The sequence below is a fragment of the Sus scrofa genome, chromosome 13, assembly GCF_000003025.6.
Source record: "Sus scrofa isolate TJ Tabasco breed Duroc chromosome 13, Sscrofa11.1, whole genome shotgun sequence".
Classification (NCBI taxonomy): domain Eukaryota; kingdom Metazoa; phylum Chordata; class Mammalia; order Artiodactyla; family Suidae; genus Sus; species Sus scrofa.
The window spans coordinates 29,214,776-29,234,477 of record NC_010455.5 but is presented as its reverse complement, the minus strand read 5'-3'; the positions used below and the strand labels follow the sequence as shown (position 1 = coordinate 29,234,477).

Sequence of the window (19,702 nt, the reverse complement as noted above, 5' to 3'; positions counted from 1 at the left end):
AGTCTGTGACACTTTCCCATACAGGCTGACCTTATGAGTTCTTGGAGTGTAAGTATTTAGTGTGATTTTTTAGTGTGTTTTAGTGGGATCCAAGACTTAAAAAGACTTAGAGATCCACCCATGTCTCAAGCAGAAAGCTGGAATTTGAATGTGGCCCGGGTTGGACTGCTGCATAACAGCAAGAGTGCAGCATTGAAAGCGACAGCTGAAACCCAAGCAACAGACCTGTGTTCCCTCCAGGCCAGAGGCTTCTTGAGATAACCCCACTCTGTGGGGTTTGTGTGGCAGAGACCAGGGAGCTGAGAGAGGGACGGTGAGCAGTCACTGGCACAGGCAAGTAGAGGGTGCCAAAGAGAAGTGGTCTCTTGCCTCTCTGGGGCTGTATGCACGAGATCATTTTGAGGAACAGGACCCAAAGTTCCTGTTTAAATCCTTCTATTTGCAATCTTAAAAAAAAAAAAAAAAAAAAAAAAGACTACTCATTGAGGGCAAAAGCTGTGTGCCCTGCCCCCACGGCACACACACTCCCACCCTGCAATTGCTTCACAAGTTCTGGGAAAATCTCATCACCACCCACCTAGCCCTGCTCAACTCCACCCAACCCCACCGCCCAATCCCCTTAAGGCAGAGCTCCCCAGGGAGAAGTGCAGCTGAGTGAGCAGAAAAAAATCTCAGAGTGAACTTGGCCTTCAGGAACTGACCACTGGTGGGTGCCGTGGCCATTCTTGGACATCCAACAGTACAAAGAAGAACGTCCCCTTCTTGTTGTTCTCAAAGACTGAGACCTGGCGTCTATCTTTATTATCGTACAGGAAGCTAAGAACCTCTGACTCAATCAGGACCTTGAACCTTGAGTTCACAGAGACTCTAAAAGCTCCAGAAACAAAGACTTCGTGGACACAGTCCCTCAAAATCAAAGTAAGTGGCACTTGTCTTCCTGCCTTGTCAGTTACTGTTGAGGGCACTTTGTTTGCATGCAGCCAGGTTGAACCGTAGTCCTCCCATTGCAGATCATGACTTGTTTACCTGTCTGTCTCCTCAAAGGTGGGGAATTTTTCAAGGGCCAGTCAAATGTCTAAGTAACCCCCGATGCCTCTGTGAGGCAATGCATTGTATAGTAATAATGAAGATGGGTGCGTTTATAAGACTGGGTGCTCAGCAGTGAAATAGGGTAGGTTTTGTTGGCTTTTGGAGGATTTTGGTTGCTTGTTTTTTACTAAAAACAGAATGCTTTCTTGAACGATCGGTTGTTGCTGGCTGATTAAGAAAGTCAGCCCAGTGTTAAGGAACAGGAGGCACTTTCTGTAGAAAGCTAGTCAAGAGGAAATTGCTTGCCAAATTTCCCCCATGTAAACAAACCCAAACATGGTGTAAGCAGAAATTGTAGCAAGAAGGAAATATTAATTAGGAAAAACATTGCAGATGCAGGGATGAATTGATACTGAGTCAACTTCTTAAGAAGACTAGAACCAAGGATCCTCAAAATTAGGACTGTGGGCTATCTTTGGAGCAGGTAGAATTTCACCCACCATAAGGCAGGGAGCTGGTCAGGTGACTTCTTAAGATGCATTCATTCTGTTTTAAAAGAGGCAGGTCAAAATTTTGTTCTGAAGATGCAGGGCCAATGGGGGTACTTGGAGGTATCTACTTCAACCTTCCCTCCATAAAATCTAGGGGGTCCCAGACTTTCAGAACTAGAAATTCCCAGTTTGCATCCACTCACTGACCCTTTAGTCCCCATTCTGGCAGGACAACTCTAGGCTGTTCAGACTTCGGGGCATTGGGCTGCTATAAATGTTTAACAGCTGACTCTCCTGAAGTAAAGTGCCTTAACTTCTGGTGTTTGCCAATTTCCATGTGCAAATATTCCTGTTGGTTGAATTCATGCTACCAATGCACATTGAATGCAGAGCTGGTAGAGAGATACATGCTATTGTGTATCTTATGAGTTAGTATAAGCCAGCCAGCTCCTGCACACTGCCAGGCTGGATGTCTTCTACCATCCCAGACTGTCCTTTCTCTTTTCACAGAGAGACTTCACCAACTCCCAGACAAAAAGATGCTGGCCCTGGAAGGGGTCAAGCTCCAAGGCTACAGCTGACCCCTGGTATAATGCCCTTGGGCAGACTTTTGTTGCAGACTAAAGCAGGGCTGGCAGATGTCATGGCGCTGTCCTTTGGTCTCTCCTCCAAGGCCCCACTCCAGCCAATCTCCCTTTAAGAGCATCATACCCTGGAGCTATTGCCTGGTACCTGACAAGTTGGGAAAATAGTGAATGGAGTTGGGGGTGGGGGTGAAGGCAACTCAAATGGCACCTGACAGTGCTGACTCTCTTTGCCTTCACCTTTATCACATTCCCCAGAGACTGGGCTCATGGGCTCAACCTTGCACCCCTTGCTGTCTGTGCCACCTGTGACTAGCAGTGTAAACCTACCAGCCCACCAAGCCGAGCTGTCAGCAATGGCAGTGGCAGCAGAAATCAGAAATTGTCAACACAGCTTGTTTAGTGACTGGCAACCTGGGTTTTTCCAGAGGATTGATCGGGTTTATGCAAGTTCAGAGATGGAGGAGTGAGCCATGGGGATGGATTTGGTGGGAAATGATGGTCCCCCTAACCAGTATGCCCCACCACACCCCCTACCCTTAATCTCCAAAGGACACTACTGAAATGTACATTTTGTCAGTGGGAAACGTTCATTAGCAGTGTAGAAGGAAGAACACTGGAAACTCCATATTCAAGATGGGAATTACAGTGTAGGTACCACTCACTTTACTGATTGATGTTTAGGTCAGATCAGTTCAGATTGATGGCAACATCTTGGAAATTTCAAAGTGCTGTGCAATGGAAGGGGCTGTCAGTGTTCATCACTGTCTAGCAGAATTCATTTTCCAGATTAATTTCAGGGGGACTTGGGGAAGTTCCCGTTTTGGTGCAGGGCAAACGAATGCAACTAGTAACCATGGGGTAGGGGGTTTGATCCCTGGCCTCACTCAGTGGGTTGAGGATCCAGCGTTGCTGTGAGCTGTGGTGTAGGTTGCAGACACGACTCGGATCCTGTGTTGCTGTAACTGTGGTGTAGGCTGGCAGCTGTAGCTCCAATTCAGTCCCTAGCCTGGGAACTCCCACATGCCATGGGTGCAGCCCTAAAAAGGAAAAAAAAAAAATTCAGGGGGACTTGGGGAAAGGGGTACATCAGCCATTCCTGGTGGTGCTGGGCCTCAGAGGGGGCCCCTGCAGGGAAGGAGGTCCCCTAAATTTACTGAGTTTCCAGCGGTTTCCAGGGGATGGCTCAGACATTGCCTTATGGTAGCCCTGCAAGGTAAGAGTTCCTTTTCCACATTATAGAAGGTGAACTGAGGCTCAGAGAGGTAGGTTAACTTACCCAGGACACAGCTGATAAGTAACATTGAAGCTTATGCTCCCTTTGAGGAGGCACCTTTTGTTAAGTGATTGGAAAGGCTGGAAAGCAGTGCTAAAAAGCAGGGACTGAGGGAAGTTCTTCAAAGGCAAGCTATCAAGTGGGTTTTGGGGTTTCTGGTCTTTGTATCATGGAAACCCTGTTTAAAAAAAATCTGGAAACTTATTTCAGCAGAAGTCTGGCCTCTACTTGGTCACTGTGGGCCACTTCCCAGCTTGGGGCTATTTGGAGCCTTTCCTCCCCCAAGCCCCCTTTTCTCCTTACCAGTCACCCCCGTCCTCCCAGCCTGTGCTGTTCTTTGAGTCCTCCTCATGGCTCTCATGGGACGTCTGCAGTTACCAGTGTAACTACAGAGGACCCTGTGAGAGGGGACAGGCTGAACCCACCCTGCTGCCCTCAGTGTCCTCATCTACTAAGGGGTGGGTTGGCCTTCCAGGATTTCACTATGGCAACACTATTACTATTTGGGGTAGGGTAATTGTTACATTGCAGGACATCCTTGGCCCTGCCTATCAAATGACAGTAGTGTCCCCTGGTCTTTGTGGCAACCAAAACAAAAATACACATCTTCACGTGCTCCCAGGGCACTATATCACCCTTGGCTGAGAATCTTTTTAGCTCCCAAATCCATGAAGGTCCATTTGTAACTCTGTGACTTTCAGCCAGGTCTGTTTTCCTTCTAGTATCCTTCTAGGGACCCCCTCAGTGCAGAGTCACTGCTCTGTGATTGGGGACAGGAAAGCCAGGTGGTTTCAGGAATGGGCCTGGTGCACACCTGGGTTTGAGCTCAAGCGCTTGTTCTCATCAACTTTGTGTCCTTACCACTTCCAATTTGTGTGTCGTCACCTCTAAAACAGGGAGCAATAATGGCTCCCCCTCCAGAGTTGTTTAATACCCAGCCCAGTGCCAAGTCCATAGGAAGCAGTCGGAAAGCATTGGTCATGGAGAGTGTGACAAGGCCTCCCTTCATCTGTACACTCTGTCTACTGGACTTTTCCTTCACCACACTCATTGCCAAAGCAATTGAATGAGTGATGTGTGCACACCTTTTGTGAATTGTCTACATCCCTGGTAGACTACAGGTTGCACGAAGGCAGAAAGGACCTGGGTCTCCCTTGCTCAACAGTGCCTTCCAAGCATGGTACACAGTAGGCACTTGATAAACGGTTGTCAAGTAGTTAAAAACTTATAATCCCTGCCTTATCTTTGTTGTCCAGAGCCCACTGCCTTTAGCAGCAACATAAATACAGGAACCATTTCCTTTGACCTGTGGGAGAATCCAGGATGGAAACTTCAACCTCAAAGGGCTATGATGCAACCACAGAATATGACTATGAGGGCTCAACCCCGTGCCAGAAGGTACAGGAGAGGGCCTTTGGGGCCCAGCTGCTGCCGCCCTTGTACTCCCTGGTATTTGTCATTGGCCTGATCGGCAACATCCTGGTGGTCCTGGTCCTCCTGCAGTACAAGAGGCTCAGAAGCATGACCACCATCTACCTCCTCAACCTGGCCATTTCTGACCTGATCTTCCTCTTTACACTGCCTTTCTGGATTGACTACAAGCTGAAGGATGACTGGATTTTTGGCGATCACATGTGTAAGTTGCTCTCTGGGCTCTATTTCATTGGCTTGTACAGTGAAATCTTCTTCATCATCCTGCTGACCATCGACAGGTACCTAGCCATCGTCCATGCCGTGTTTGCCCTGCGGGCTCGGACCATCACCTTTGGTATCATCACCAGCATTGTCGTCTGGGTCCTGGCCATCTTGGCTGCTGTCCCCGGCTTCCACTTTTCCAAGACCCAGTGGGAGTTCAGTCACTTCACCTGCAGCCTTCATTTTCCTTATGAAAACCTAACAAATTGGAAACGGTTCCAGGCTCTGAAAATGAACATCTTGGGGCTGGTGCTGCCTCTATTGGTCATGATCATCTGCTACACAGGGATCATAAAGATTCTGCTCAGAAGACCAAATGAGAAGAAATCCAAAGCTGTGCGTCTGATTTTTGTCATCATGATCATCTTCTTTCTCTTTTGGACCCCCTACAATCTGACTGTGTTTGTTTCTGCTTTCCAAGAATCCCTGTTCACCGATCAGTGTAGGCAGAGCAGACAGCTGGACCTGGCCATACAAGTGACAGAGGTCATCGCCTACACGCACTGCTGCATCAACCCTGTGATCTACGTCTTTGTCGGGGAGAGATTCCGCAAGTATCTACGGCAGTTGTTCCATCGGCTGGTGGCCGTGCCCCTGGGTAAATGGCTCCCCTTCCTCTCCACAGAGAGGCTGGAGAGGGTCAGCTCCATGTCCCCCTCCACAGGGGAGCACGAACTCTCTGCTGGCTTCTGACTCAGGCCCCTAGAGGCTAACCCAGGACCCAGCCAGAGTGCCCTGCCGGGCATGATGGCTGGGGAGGAAGCAGTTTGGCTCTCCCAACCAGATTCTGAGGCCTGATAGAGCATGGAATTGTAGCCACGTGGGGTTGAAAGAGCTTCAAGGTGGTCTAGGCTAAATCACTTCTGAGTCTTGAGTTTCCTCCGTGAACTTTACTTTGGTAGAAAGGAGATGAATGAATGAAATAGGACATTCCAGAAGATTGGGACAAAGGATAACAGGGAGGGGTTTGGTCCCAAACAGGAGCTCATATTTGTGAACATTGACACTTGTAAACCAAGCCTCTTAGCACCTGCCAACCCTACCCCCCCATCACCCATGAACTTAGAAATACTGATTTCCATAGATGACTCTACTATGAGCCTGGAGCCAATCAGGAGCCGGCGGCGCTTCTACCTGCCCCACCCCCACTGCAAGGTTTAGGCTCTTGGAAATCCTGAGGAGCCTAGAACTCATGATGGAAGAACTTAACACCTAGCGGATAATAAGATTAGGGAACTGCTGTTGGTGCTGGAACTAAGAAAGCCCTTGGAGAGAATTTTTATATTCACTAAAATCAAACAGTTCAGGCAGTGGGCTAGACACAGAGCAAATGGATAAAATGCTATATTTCTTGGAGTTCTTCATGGCTCGGTGGTGAGTTAAGGATCCAGCATTGTCACAGCTGTGGCTTGGGTTGCAGCTGTGGTGTGGGTTCAGTCCCTGGCCTGGGAACTTCAGCATGTGGCCAGAAAAATGCTGTACTTTTTGAAGCAGCCATGGAGAGGAAGGAGTCATTCCTTTTACTGTTCCTTTCTTTCTGAATATTTCAGAACGTCCCTTCCTTGAAAGTTGAGGGATGTGGCAGCTTTATTGCAGAAATTACTAACAGGCAAAAGGAGACAGGGTTGATTTTCTTCCTCTGTTTCTCCATCCAAGGCTTCTAGTTGTACGGCTGAGCGTTCTGGCTGCCACCATGGACCCATCAGCAGAACCACAACCCAGTATGCAAGCTGCCAGGGTTTGCAGCGGGGAGGGAGGGTACTGCCTTCCAGGAAGGGTGGGGGCTCGGTTGATGTAGGAGGTAGAGGAGGCCTTAACTCAGAGAAATTTATTTACCCTAGAGGTCCTGAACATTTAGCTCTTACCTAGGACCTCCTGTCCAAGCATGTCTTTCTTCCCTTCTCCCTCAGATATATATTTCTTTAAAAATCGTTTTTCCAGTAACAAAAATTGTTTTCTGGGAAAGCATGAAAACACAAAGGGGAGGAAGAAAGACATGAAAATCATTCATTAATCCCACTACCCAAAGACAACTACTTTGATGTATTTTTTTAGCTTGTTTTTCTCCTGTGCATATTCATGTTTATAAGCAAGATGGACTTCAGCTGTACTCACTCTTCTGTTGGTGCTCTGAAATTGCAGGTTGGGATCACTTTCCCAAGACAATAAATCATTTTAAAGCATTGGTTTTGATGCCTACAGTGAATTCTCCCGCAGGAATGCACCCTAATTACTCCACCCATTTCCCCGTGATGGCTTGCACAAATCAGCTCAGTCCAGCAATGGTGACTGAGGACCTGCTTTGTTCAAAGCGAGCTCTCTGAGCCCTGGGAGACATGAATGCAGGAGAGATGTCTTTTCTCACAGAGCTGCCGGCTCAGTGCAGCAGACAGGTGCAAGGATGGATGCATAGCATGGAGTATGTCCATATCCCCTGTTGACAGCTTTTTAATCACATTTGCTTTAAATCCCCCATTCTCTTTCTCTCTTCCTTCCTCAAAAGGCAGACAAATTAGATATAAAGATAGTGGTTTTTTCTCTAGAATCATTTGAAAACAAATTGCAAAAAGGATGCCTCATCCCCCTTCAGTACTTCATGGTGGTTGTATTAAGATTAGGAGAAGTCTTGGCAGGAGTGATGAGAAACGCTGATGCTGGCTGATTTCACATTTCCTTCCCTGGCACACTCATACTTCCTCTTAATTAGCCACCACCTCAGAAGATACACCAACTCAATGCATAACTAACACCTTCTACCGTGAAATCCTTTGGATAAAATTTTGAAAAAAAGCAAACTGATTTTCAAGTCCATAGCTGTCACTCTGCTCAGACATAATTCAGTGCAGTCAGATCTCTATGCTATGTAAGCATTTGGACACAGCAGGATTGTCCTGCTCTGTAGTTGCTCAGTATTTCTTCTGGTCCCTTCATTCCCCATTCTCACTTTCTGTGATAGCAGTGGCAAAATAGTGAAATTTGGATGGCAGGAAAGGAGCACAAGTATGTCTAAGGGGAGCTGGTAGGGCTGCCATTCTGTTCCCACCCCTGGGCATGGTGCCTCCTGGCAGCAGGAAGGAGTTACTCAGGATGCCCTTGTGCCCCTGCCAGCCTCCATGGTCAGTTGCCCCCCAGCTTGAGCCTCACAGGCACACTACCCATCCCCACCTGGAGCATCTCCATCCTCCCGCAGGTGGGTGGGCCGGCTTCCTTGTGCCAAGGCTTTGGGATAATTTAAAGCACAGGGACCCTGCATGCCTGGAGCTGTGAGATGTTCTAAAACCATCAGCAGAAGTTTTGGACACAACTAAATTATAGAAACCTTGTATCTCTTGCTCTCTGTTGTTTCAAGAAAGCAAGAGGAAACTGAGTCCTGGGAATGGGACATGGGAAGGGGGGCTGCCAGTAAATATCATCTATCCATTTTTCTGGTTTATTCTTCCATCCAAATGCCACTACCCACCCACTGTACTCATTAATCCATTCATTTGGTATAAGCTCCTTGAGCCAGACACCAAGGGTACCAAGACTACTGGGAGAAGGACTTGCCACCCACACGTGAACTGGAGCTTCCCGAGTACCATGAGGACAGGGGCCATGGAGGTGGTCATTCAGCAGAGGAAGAGGGCCAATAAAATGATACTTGACCAGAGACTTGAAAAGCCAGCACCAAATTACTTTGTAGCTTTTGTTCAACCCCCTAAGTATGTGGTTTTTTGTTTGTTTTAGGGCTGCACCCACGGCATATGGAGGTTCCCAGGCTAGGGGTTGAGTCGGAGCTGTCGCCGCCAGCCTACGCCTTAGCCACAGCAACACCAGATCCGAGCCACCTACACCACAGCTCACTGCAATGCCAGATCCTTGACCCATTGAGCGAGGCCAGGGATCAGACCTCTGTCCTGATGGATACTAGTTGGGTTCATTACCATGAGCCACAGCAGGAACTCCCCCAAAGTATGTTTTTTGGCTCTTAATTTACCAAATCAAAAACTCATTTGGAGAGACAGCCAGGTGAAACATTCTAAGCACATTTCAAAACAGGAAGGTATTGTACTAGGGGAGAAAGTTTCCTGCTTGTATATTGACACACATTATAAAGTATGCAGTACAATGCTGTCCTGCCCAAAAAAGGAGCAAACTAAGTGTTAATGCAAAGATATCAGATGTCAACTCCCCGAACATATAAGGCAGTCTTAGAAATCAGTAGGAAAATCATTGGGATTTTCCTTTCACGCAGTTATTCCAGATACCATTATTATTATTATTATTATTATTATTGTCTTTTGTCTTTTTAGGGCCACACCCACGGCATATGGAGGTTCCCAGGCTAGGGGTCTAATCAGAGCTACAGCTGCTGGCCTGCACCACAGCTACTGCAACACCAGATCTGAGCCACATCTATGACCTACACCACAGCTCACGGCAACACCGGATCCTTAACCCACTAAGCGAAGCCAGGGTTCAAACCTGCAACCTCATGGTTCCTAGTCAGATTTGTTTCCACTGTGCCACGATGGGAACTCCTGTCATATATTTTTGATGGGAATGTGAGTGTGGTATTTCTAAAAAGTCGTTTGGCAATAGGTATAAAGATCACTTAAAATGCATGTAGTAATACTGCTTCTAGGAATCTAAGGTTTTAAGGATACATTGATAGATAATAGTAAAAATGAAATACATTTAGGAAGTTTAGTAACAGAGGAGGTTTAAATAAGTGTTGGGAGTTCCCATCTTGGTTCAGTGGAAATGAATCTGACTAGCATCCATGAAGATGCAGGTTTGATCCCTGGCCTTGCTCAGTGGGTTAAGGATCTGGTGTTGCCTTGAGCTGTGGTGTAGGTTGCAGACCCAGTTCAAATCCCAAGTTGCTGTGGCTATGGCGTAGGCCAGCAGCTACAGCTCTGATTCCAACTCTAGCCTGGGAACTTCCATATGCTGTGGGTACAGCCCTAAAAAGATAAATAAATAAGTAAGTATTGGCAAATATGGTATATGATACACATGAATGATTTCTAAAGAATTTTATTGATATGTGTATATGCTTATAATATTAACTAAAGAAAGAAAAATGCAGAACTTTTCTGGTTCCTATTATATAGTATATATGCAGAACACAAAGACAGGAAGAGCATTTATCCAAAATGTTTGTGAAATTTTGCATGTATCATTCATGGTTTGATGACATGAGGTAAAGCCATGGTTCCCAAACTGTGTACTGAGATGCCCTAGAAGCCATAGTGAAGTCGCAGGGGTGCTGTGGACTGTTGCCAACTTTCAAGGGCCATACACTGATACCTGACATTTCTTGGACACCACAGGAAATACTAGTTGGAGGTAGTTCATGGTTTCAATATTAGTTTGTAGAATATGCCTTTCAAAGTTATCATTTCTTTGCAAAGCCGGGTTTCTGGTGACTTGATATGAAGCAGTGAAGCGGGAAGTACAGGTGGCAGTGTCCAGTGAGATTCCAAGGTTTGAGAGGTGTAGCCACACCCAAAAGCTGTACATATCCCACTGGTACTGACAATTTAAAAATAAAACCAAATAGTACATTTTCTTTCTATATATATATATTTCATTTCAAACAGCTATAAACAAATATCCTTCAGTTGTTTGGTGTAACTACTTAATAAGTGGAATTGTTTGGTATTTCTTTTGGCCCAGGGGCACTGAGAAAAGTAAGTATGAGGACAGTAAAGGTGCTATGAACTGAGAAAGCTTGGGAACCTCTGTAATAAGGGCTTTGTTTGGGAATTGAATTGTGTAGGAGCTGGTGTGTGAGTCTGTGCAGACTCTCGCCTCCACATCTAACTCTGAGTGGTGGGAAGTCTCTATAGGCCAACCTCTAGGTGACTGGAGGGCCACTAGACCCTATGAGGACACACTATGCAGAGACTGACCTACAGGGGAAGCTGCACTTTCACCATGTTGATGCATAGATGGCCCAGGACGCAGGAGCAGTGGGACCTGCAGTGGCTGTGAGTCTAGGTGCTGCACCTGCACCCATAAGGGGAGCCTATGAGCCACGGACTGACAACTGCTTTCACCTTCAAAGGACAACATTGTAGCTGTTGCTTCACCCTTGCAAATCACACACTATTGAGCTCTCCTACAGACACTCACCTGGACCCTTACAGGCAGGGGCTTCTGGGAAATGTCCTTCCAGCTTAACTCTGTGGATGCTATGCAGAGCACACATTGGTGGTTACTTTCTTCTGCACAGTCTTTGAGCACGTCCCAGTCCTTCAAATGAGCACATCGTAAGAAAAACTATCCTTTGGGAAAAGAAAGGAAGAAGGAAAGGAGAGACCGAAGGGAAGAGAGGAGGAGAGTAGGGAGGGAGAGAGAGAGAGAGAGAGAGAGAGAGAGAAGGAGCAACAGAGGTTTCTTCCAAGGACAAGGTAGAATCAGCATTCCTGGATGAGAGTGTCATGTGACTAAAACCCTAGAAGTTCAGCACCCTCTGGAAAGTGCAGAACACTGGGCAGACTTTGAGTGTGTTTGGGAGCAAGTTGAACTGGGGCAGGGGGTGTGGAGCAGTGTCGGGAGTGTGGATGAGCAGGAGCCACGAGAAAATACCGAGTAGGAGATTTCTATTCAGGAGAGGACTCACAGCGTACCTGTGAAACACACGTTTAAAAGACAGGCATCTAAATACCAGGAGACCTGGGTAAGCACTGTACTCTCTCCCCAAGCCTAGCTTTTCCTATTAAATCAAAAGGGGTATCTTAATTAGTGGTGGTTATAAAGACTTGGGGTAAAGCCTTGTGGAGTAGTGATAATTGCTCAAAACTCTCTTATCCCCACCCTGCTTGGCGCCCAGCATCCTCTGACACTCTCACCGCTCACCCTCCTCATCTGCCAGGCCTCTGCCTCTTCCCACCTGGTCACAATGTGGGTAGAGCTGTGTGGATGTAATAGCTGCTATCTATGAAAAGCACCTACCCTGTGTGGCCCCCTCTTTTTATTTTCACTTCTTACAAGGTTTTCCTCAAAAGGAAGGCTTGGTGAATTTTCTTTGAAATGGTGTCACACTCCAGTAATTTCCTCACATTACTTCGATGCCCCAGATGTCTTCAGGAAGCTGACACATTGTGGCCATTCACACTTGACATCACTCCAGTGCCCTTCAAGACAATTATTTGGCTCTTCAGCATTTGCTTAATTCCATACTTGGTTCCAGAGAGGGAGAAAAGGGGAAGTCACCTCCCTAATTTAAATGTCGAATATGTATCTTTGCAAAATTGCGGAAGTTCAAGCAGCTTTGTACTTCTGTTTTGTCAAAACTCAGTTTTCTTTACCTTTACCAGGAAGCAAGGGCATGACTTGTCCTAAAAGTAAAAATGATAGCTGTTACTAAATGTTACCACAGAAAGGCTGCAAGGATGTTGCCCATAGCTGTGCTCATTAGGAGAACTCAAACTCCCCAAGGGACCAGCTTTCTTTTACAGAGGGAATAAAATAGACTGCTTCTTCCTGCTTTGTGGGGGAACTTTTGTATATTGAGAGTAAACGGGAAAAACAAGATGTAAACAAAAACCCCCCAAATTCTGGCGTTTTGGTTAAATAGATTGGGTAATGTACTTTAGCCGCCGTGTAGCAGTTCATAAGAACCAATTATGAGGTCTCTTCCCAGCTCCATGGTAAGTTATGTAACATTGGTACCTTGAAATTTGACATGGTTGGAGTTTTTACACCAGAGAAGCTGGCCAATGTTACACATCAGGGCCGTTGGGTTTTTCGGGGTTTTTGTTTGTTTGCTTGCTTTTGTTCATTTCTTTTGAGAGACGGTTGTTAAACACTTATCAGGATCCCACTATTTATAGTATGTTTGTGAAGTGGAAAATTGTTATTATCAACATTAACATTATAGAAAAATGTTTTGTACAGGCAAGAAGGTGAACTTAGACCCTCACCTCACACTGTACACAAAGATTAACTCGAATTATAGACTTAGATATGAGATAAAGCAATTAAACTTTTAGAAGAAAACACAAAAGGAAATCTTTAGACTTTGATCTGCAAAGATTCCCTAGATGCATAGTTTGTAAATGGAAGAAAAATTGGACCTCATCAAAATTCTCTTGCACTTTGAAAGACAGCATTAAGAACACGTGAAGACCAGAGATAGACTGGGAGAAAATATTTGCAAAACATGCATCTGTGAAGGTCATCTGCCTCTTTTGAGTTTTTCCACTGAGAATTTGTTTTCTTCCGTGTATTCACGAGGAGAGGGTGCCCTTGCCCAGGATCAGCCAATCTCTGACCAGCCTGAGACCTAAGCACTGGACAGCAGATGCTGAGAACAGAAGAGCATCTGGCAAAAGATCATGGTTAAAACTGAGACCTTATTTCTCACCACTCATATCTAGAGGAGTTGACCAGCTATTTAGGGTAAAGGGGCTGCTGGATTATACCTATGGTACTCATTGGTTATGTCCTCAAACTGGTTGTCAGTTTAACCCAGAGGTAGTTTATCCATAGTATCCCTTTGATTTTTCCCAGGTATTTAGAGTGAGTAGAGTCACTCTGTGGTAGATTCTACTCACTCTACTCTTCATGGTGAGTAGAGTCCACGTGTTTCCTAAGCCCAGAGATAATCATATTTTTACAATCACACAATCTAGCAGATATCTGGCAAGTGTCACACAGTTGGTTCTGATTGACCTGGTTGTAAGATAAGACCTTTCCACTTATGGCCCAGTCACAAGATAGCAGTCTTCCCTGAACTGCTGCCCATCACAGATCTTACCCTCTAATTCTTGTGCATGACTGATGTGTTAGGTATCGGCATGAATTTACTTTCTTCTTAAATCTCATCTAGTTCATTTCAGTTCAGTGACTCAGTCTGTCAAGATCCTTTTTATCTTCATTGTCACATTGAGTTCCTAACCTGTGTTCTCTCCCTCAAAATTGACAAACCGTAAATGCTACACAGAACATAAATCTGTAAACTGATATGAAATAGTCACTGTAAGAGAATGAAAGATTCTGATAGGCATTACCGAACTGTATTCACTTCCTCTCCCTTGAGGAAGCCTGAGATCCATGCAGTAGAGATCGAAGTAGCTTAAGGTTCACTGGCCCCTGGGGCGAGAGAGTGGTGGGTACAGAGCACAGGAAGTCATGAATCCTGGCCTGTGTGTGCATGGCTGTGCAAAGGGCAAAAAGAGGAGGCTTCTGTGGGGCTTGCTGGGAAAGACTAAATGAAGGAGACTCAGGAAGGCTGCACTAGCATGTCTGGATAAAGGCCAGGAACCGTGACCACCAAAACTGTAACTATTTCCACAATGTTAGTTTTGTTATCTGCTCTCACTTTCTCTGTTTCAACATGTAATGTTCTTTGGAAAGACATCTTTATGTTGTTTCGATTCCTGCACAGTGAAAGGGTAGAGAAGCCTCAGCAGCTCAGAGCCCCTTTGCAGAGAGGTCACCTCAGGGAGAAGGGAAAGCAGAGGCACAAAAGGTGATGCAGACAAAACTCAAAGCAGTCAAGGGAAGAAGGAGGTGCTTGGATACTCCAGGCTTGGTCCCTGTCCCGCACAGCTCAGGTGTTTTCTCCTCAGAATGGGAGGCAGCAGAATAGAGTAGGCAGCACCTGTCTCTGCTGTCAGCTACCTCTAACATGTGAATGTCCTCTGATTCACTATAACATAGTGCTCTGCTGTGCTAGTAGCTTCCATATGGGATAACACCAAAAGAAGGTAGAAGTATTATATAAAAATAAGTATAAATAGCAGTTCTGTTTTCTTCCCACTTCCCCATGGAATGCCCTGTACTCCCCTGACCTCCACCCATCCCTCCAGGCACCTGTCCCAGACTCAGCTGGCACACAGGGCACGTTGTGGCCTCAGGCAGACTGGCTTCAAATCCTCACTGCAGAGGTAACCTTTCTTGTCTCCTTTTCCTCTTCTCTACCGGTGGGTATCTTTCTCCTACAACAGTATTTCATTGGGCTTTTTAAAGAATTAAAGCAGATAATTAATGTACATTTTCTGGAATGTAAGAGGTCATCAATGACTATTAGTTTTTCTCCTTCAAAAGCCTCTCCCAGATCCCCTTGACTTCACGTTGTCACTTAACACATACCACCCAGTGTGTGTCTGTGTGTGCATGTATGGATATGTGCATACTGTGCATTTTTTGTGAGTAGGTATATATTTGTATGCATGAGTATGTGTTAGGTGTATAGTTGCATGTACTTTTCTGTGAGCGTATGTGTGTGAATGAGTGTCTTTGTATACATATGTGTATGAGTGTGTATTTGTGTGTGTGTATAGTTGTGTGTACTTGTATCTGTTTCTGTAATTATATGTATGTGTAAATGCTGCTCTCTGAGTGTATGACTAGATGCATTTGTATATGTGCATATATGTAAGTATGTGAAGGCATATCTGTATTGGTGTATATATGTGTATGTGTATGTATTTGTGAGTGTGTGTATGTGTGGTGTGTGAGAATCTTTGAGTCTGTGTGTGTGTGAGAGTGTTTGTGTGCAGCTTGTCTCCTCTGTGCTTTCAGGGATCACATTTTCTCCCTACCTAAGTCCGCCAGAGGGCTTGGTACTCAACCTTTACTCAGCAGGTATGTAACTTATGCCAAGGGGCAGATCCAGTAGCCACCCCAGAAGGCTCCAGTGTCCCCTCCATCAACAAGCAGAGAGATGGCTCAGGCACTGGGGCCTTCCCTGGAGAAGGGAGTCCCAGAGGCTCAGTCTTCACGGCGGCAACAAAGGGGGCAGCCCCAGGGAAAAGCAGGTGGTCACGTCCAAGGGACACGTCCAGTGGTGCAGATGTTTTCCTTCCTTGCCATGGATCAGTCCTCATAAATCTACCTTGCAAGGTGCCTAATGAATTAAAAAGGGCTCAGAAAGCCATAAGCCTGTCTTATCCTCACAGTAGCCCACGTCAGCAGGACAGCTCTGTTCATAATGGCCAGAAAGTAGAAGCAACCTACATATCCATCAACAGATGAATGAGTAAGTAAAATGCAGTACATCCATACAAAGGCATATGATTTGGTAGTAAAAAATGAGGTACTCATACACGGAGAAAACTTGGAAGTATTGGGCTAAGTGAATGAAACCAGTCACAAAATTTCACTTAGTGTATGATTCTATTTATTCTAAATGTCCAGAATAGGAATAGAAAGTAGACTTAGTGAGTGATTGCCTAAGCCTAGGGTTGGGGTGGAAGGCTGTTGATGGGAACTCAGCGATGGCTAATAGGTAAAGAGTCTGTCTTTGAGATGATGAGAATGTTCTAAAACTGGTTTTGGTGATGGTTGTATAACTTTGAGAACATACCAAAAATCTGAATTCTACACACTTTATACAGGGGAATTATATGACATGTGAGTTATATATCAATAAAGCTGTTATGCGAAACGGAAGGAAGGGCACCAGCTAGCAAGAGCTGAGGACATCTGCGAAGGCTTTGTAACTCTAGAATGAGGTTCAAAGAAGAATTTGTCAGTTTGCAGGGTGGTGTGAAGGCTGTCCCAGATCAGCCGATGCAAAGACCTGGAAGTGAGAGGGGACTTGGCTGTTTTAGGAACTGAAAGTAGCCCACAAAGGCAGGCACAGAGTGGGGTGGGGTGGGGTGAGCGAGGAGGGGAGATCCCAGTAGGGGCCAGACCTCCAGAAGCCTTGTAAGCCAAATGAAGGCTAGGACCTTCCCCAGTTAGTAAGGAAGTCTTAAACTTGGGAGTGACTGTCCAGAAGTGCATCCTAGAAAGATCATCTGGCTGGAGAAAGGATTGAGAGAGGATAAGACCGGAGACAGGGACTCTATCAGGTGGAGGCTGCCCTCAAGGGATGAAATGATGGGGACCCAAAACAGGGAAGTGGCATTTAGGACAGAGCCAAGGGTCTTTAGGAAGAAGAAACAGCAGCATGTTAGATGAGTGTGAGGACATGAAGGTGTCTGTGTGGCAGTTTACTCAGGGTATTGCCATTTGCTACGACTGTGAACCCAGCTTGGGCGGGGAGTCTAACAACAAATTGGGTTGAGTGTACCATGTGTGGCTATGAGACACTGTGGGTACCTAGAGACGGGCACCGCTGGAGATCTTCCAAATGCAAGCATTTAGTAGCTGGAGGCTGCGGCTCTGTGGGGACTCTGTTCTTCCAAACTGCCTGGCGTTGCCCAAGTGGCCTCAAGAAGATGGATGGGAGCCTATGAGTCACAAAGCCATGGCTATCTTCCCTCCCCTCCTCTCAGGGACCCTGTAAGTGTCAACTTCTGGCGCAGAGTCAGAGAACCCAGAGGACCCAGCAGACACAAGCATGTCCATCCACCCAACACTGCAGCCAGGATTTCCAAGAGCACAGGAGAGACAAATTCTCTCTTTGAAATGTGTTCAATTTACAGTTTAAAATGCAGAGGAAAAGACAAGCAGAAGGAGCCCATTCGTAAAACCTTGCTTTAAAACCGATACAGTTCATCATGAATTATGATTTAGCATTTGCTGAGTATCTCATCATTTTAACGAGCGGTCACATTGACTGCTGATCTCACAGACTACACAGCAGCGCGATTTCCAACTTCATCTCATGACAGCCAGCTGAGCAGGGAAGACAGTGGGAGGTGTTTCCTTGTTTCATTTTCACAAGTGAAAGAAACAAAGTTCACAGAGTATGTCAATGGCACAGCCAGGAATGCTAGACTTTGATAAACCTAACTTAGCAAAGGTAAAACTACAACCACAATTTTGACCCCAGCGTGTGAAAAAGGGAAAGACAGAGGTGGGGTGAGGGGGGAGGTGGGGCGGTGGGGGGGTGGGGGACTTGGGTACAGTTGACACCAGGGCTCCTTTAGGTTACCCTCAAGTTCAAATTCAATTCCCACTTTTCTGACCTTGCACAACACTTCACCTCCTCTTCAACACTTGTTTCCTCATCTGGGAGGTGGGTATTGGCCAGTCTTGATGACAGAGGGTGCAGAGCCTCAGCAGGAGTTCAAAGAGTGTGCCCATGGAGCAAGCACATGGGAAGCTACCCATAGGTCTCAAGTTTCTAATTGTGACAGTAAGGTTTCTTCCTGCACAGAAAGGAAAAGATTTTGGAAAACCTGGCCCTCAGTGTAGCTTTACCACCAGCTTTGAGATCTGAGCAGGTCACGTTCCCTTCCTGGGACTCAGTGTCTCCATTTACAAGAAGCTGTTGGACCCAGCACTGACATCTCTGGGCCTCTGAGCCCAAGGTTCAGGAATCTAGACGGGAACCGTGATCAGGGCTGTCCTGCATCCTTGCAGGGGTGTAAACCAATGCAGGCTCAGTCAGCCAAGCTTTAAACCAGATTACAGGACCTAATCGTTTATTCTCTGTCATGACTCCATGGGTGACCAAGGGGTTCTTCTGCTTCATGTGGCATGCCGGGGTGGCTGGAAGGTCCAAATTGGCCTCCAACACTGAGCTGGCAAGCTGGTGCTGGCCATTTGCAACAGTTCAGTTCCCCTCCACGTAGCCTCTTTGTGTGGCTTCCCTGGGCCCTAGATTTCATGAGGCAGCAGGCAACAACCAAGAGTAAAAGTTCCAAAGGAAGAAAGCAGAAGCTGTCATGCCTGAGGACCTGGGCAGGGGAGTTCCAGCACATTTGGTCAAAGCAGCCCCAAGCCAGCCTACCTTCGACGGGAAGGAAATGCACCCCACCCCTCAAGGTGTACAAGGAAGAACGAAATTGATGGTGACCACTTTGGAAATTCCCCACCATCTGGTAGAATTTTTTTTTTTCAATTTCATCCCTTAACAATTGGAGAAGACTCATATACAATGTTTCCTGTCTAAGCCCTCTCTCTCAAATTGTGTAAGAACCCTGAGGCCTGAAAAAGCTTGAGTCCTTCTTCCAGACATAGGCTGGGAGGGAACTTGAAGGGGCTACTCTGTTACTCTATTCTAGAGACAGCACGCAGGTCACTGTGGAAGCCTGGACAGGCTTATTACCCCCGAAGACACTTGCTGGTTCAGGAGATGATGTCCTCACTGCTCTGGCTCCACCCAGACCACTGTAGAGGTGTCACACCCTGGCCTCCAACACTAGCTCCTTCAGCTTCACACGTGCTCAGCCATTATTCCCAAGATGTGTCACCATGCTGGTCCAGAGGCTGCTGGTCTAAGCTGCATGCATGTGTGCATACACACACACACACAGAGGCCGAAGCCTTGGGCCCTTGAATTAAGCTCAGACCTCTCCCTGCATCCCACCTTGGCCTCCTGTGATTTCAGTTTTGCCCTTGGAGCCCTTGTTCTTTTCTTTCCCCCCGGGCCCCTATGCCAGATTGCCTCAACTTTTAACATCTGTAGTCCTTCTCATCCCATGGCTTTTGGCTCCTTATGTGAAATGATTTTCCCTTCCCTAAATATCCAGGTCCCAAGGAGTCCCAAGTGGGGCAGCTTTCACCAAGTCACACAAAGCACACCTGTGTTGCACCCTCTCCAAGAAGCAATTCGATTCTCCTTGTTGCCATTAAGTTTGTACAACCAAATGGGGACACTCTGGAAAAATTGCTCCCAGGTGACCTTCAATCCAGAAGCCTCTGGTCAAAAATTAATATAGCGAGTAAGATCTGTTAGAATCTTAGCAGAAACTGGTGGTTGCCAGAGAAGAGGGGGGTGTAGTGTTGGGCAAAAT

At 46.4% G+C, this 19,702-nt stretch overlaps 2 protein-coding genes across 2 annotated transcripts in view; both read left to right on the top strand.

The window, feature by feature from the left end:
• Positions 616-7,260, top strand: CCR1 (C-C motif chemokine receptor 1). Its single transcript, NM_001001621.1, is given in 2 exon segments — positions 616-918; positions 4,637-7,260. A coding segment is annotated over 1 exon segment (1,065 nt). The 5' UTR covers positions 616-918; positions 4,637-4,703; the 3' UTR covers positions 5,769-7,260.
• The window catches only part of XCR1 (X-C motif chemokine receptor 1), an 83,427-nt gene continuing 64,400 nt past the window's right edge, over positions 676-19,702 (top strand). Inside the window, exon 1 of the mRNA NM_001001622.1 lies at positions 676-918. The gene's annotated coding sequence lies outside the window, so the exon portion shown is untranslated. The remainder of the gene's footprint in view (positions 919-19,702) is intronic.